Here is a 1,128-nt window from a genome sequence, read left to right on the forward strand (position 1 = left end):
AATTAAATAAAAACACCGTCGCACCTGCTCCTTCAACAGCACATTGCGGTAGTTCTTCCTGCACACTTTCAGAGGAACGTGAGGAACGGTGGCCGTGAGAAGCCTGCCAAGGCTATAACCCGACTTGGTGACGCCCCAGCCTGCTATGATGGCCCCGCGACCTCCCACGAACTTCTCCGGGTCCGTGTCCTCGGTCGGGAGACATATAGGCTGCACGAAAGGGGCTGGTGGAAAGGCAGAAGCGGGGTTTAGAGAGTTTATAAGCTGAGGTTGGAGTATTTGTATGTGTGGAAGAGCGAAAGGTGCAAGGGAGGAAGGGAGAGTCGAAAGAAAGGAGAGGAAGAGATAGAGGCAGAGATGGACAAATGATCAGAGACACATAAGCAACAGCCATAATAAAACAAGAACATACCAAACCATTTTCAAAAAAACAGAATATCATTATAAAAGATACTGAAAGAACTCACTATCAAAATCCACGTCTCTATCCAGCCTCAGCAACGCAATATCATCACTCTCAGGTGCTCTTTGGTTGAAAGTGGGATGAACCACTATTTTCTCAATGCCGAATGTCTGTGGGGGGAGTGTGCACATTTCTCCCCCACCTCCCGCTCTCCTGCAGTCCTTTTCCGCTCTCAGGTCATGATCTCCGAGCCGCACTTTGCTCCTGTAGGGCAAGAGGGATCGTCACTAGGGAGAAAATACCTTGATCCGTCACGAGGTTTGGGAAGAAAGTATTGAGCCGTCACAAGATTTAGGGAGAAAATATCCGCTACAAGGTTGAGGGAGAAAATTGTGATCCACTACAAGAGAAAAAAATTGATCCGTCAAAAGGTTAGGGAGAAAATCATGAACTGCCACAAGATGTATGGAAATGGATTATATTTCCCCTATAAAGTTACAATATAAACAAGCTTTTACCTTCCTTATTTCTGTGCCCATATTTGTTTATATCATCATGCACATATCAACATCAATTTGTACAGAGCCTTACAGGGAGTGGTTTTCGTTATAACTGGGCATCGTGCAGTGGGCAGCCGTGAGGACGTAGCGTTTGTTAATAAGCGATCCGCCACAACCCCACTTCACGTCGCCTTTTGGGTCGCTACCGGGAGCTGAAAGGAGGGG

The 1,128-nt window shown here is 46.9% G+C and overlaps 1 protein-coding gene across 1 annotated transcript in view; it reads right to left on the bottom strand.

The window, feature by feature from the left end:
• The window catches only part of LOC119590614 (phenoloxidase-activating factor 3-like), a 5,929-nt gene that overhangs the window by 1,118 nt on the left and 3,683 nt on the right, over nt 1-1,128 (bottom strand). The window contains exons 5-7 of the mRNA XM_037939293.1: nt 995-1,115; nt 468-667; nt 25-224 (exon numbers count right to left, since the gene is read on the bottom strand). Of these exons, the coding sequence (XP_037795221.1) occupies nt 25-224; nt 468-667; nt 995-1,115 (521 nt within the window). The remainder of the gene's footprint in view (nt 1-24; nt 225-467; nt 668-994; nt 1,116-1,128) is intronic.

The sequence above is a fragment of the Penaeus monodon genome, chromosome 27 (genome assembly GCF_015228065.2).
Source record: "Penaeus monodon isolate SGIC_2016 chromosome 27, NSTDA_Pmon_1, whole genome shotgun sequence".
In the NCBI taxonomy this organism is placed as follows: domain Eukaryota; kingdom Metazoa; phylum Arthropoda; class Malacostraca; order Decapoda; family Penaeidae; genus Penaeus; species Penaeus monodon.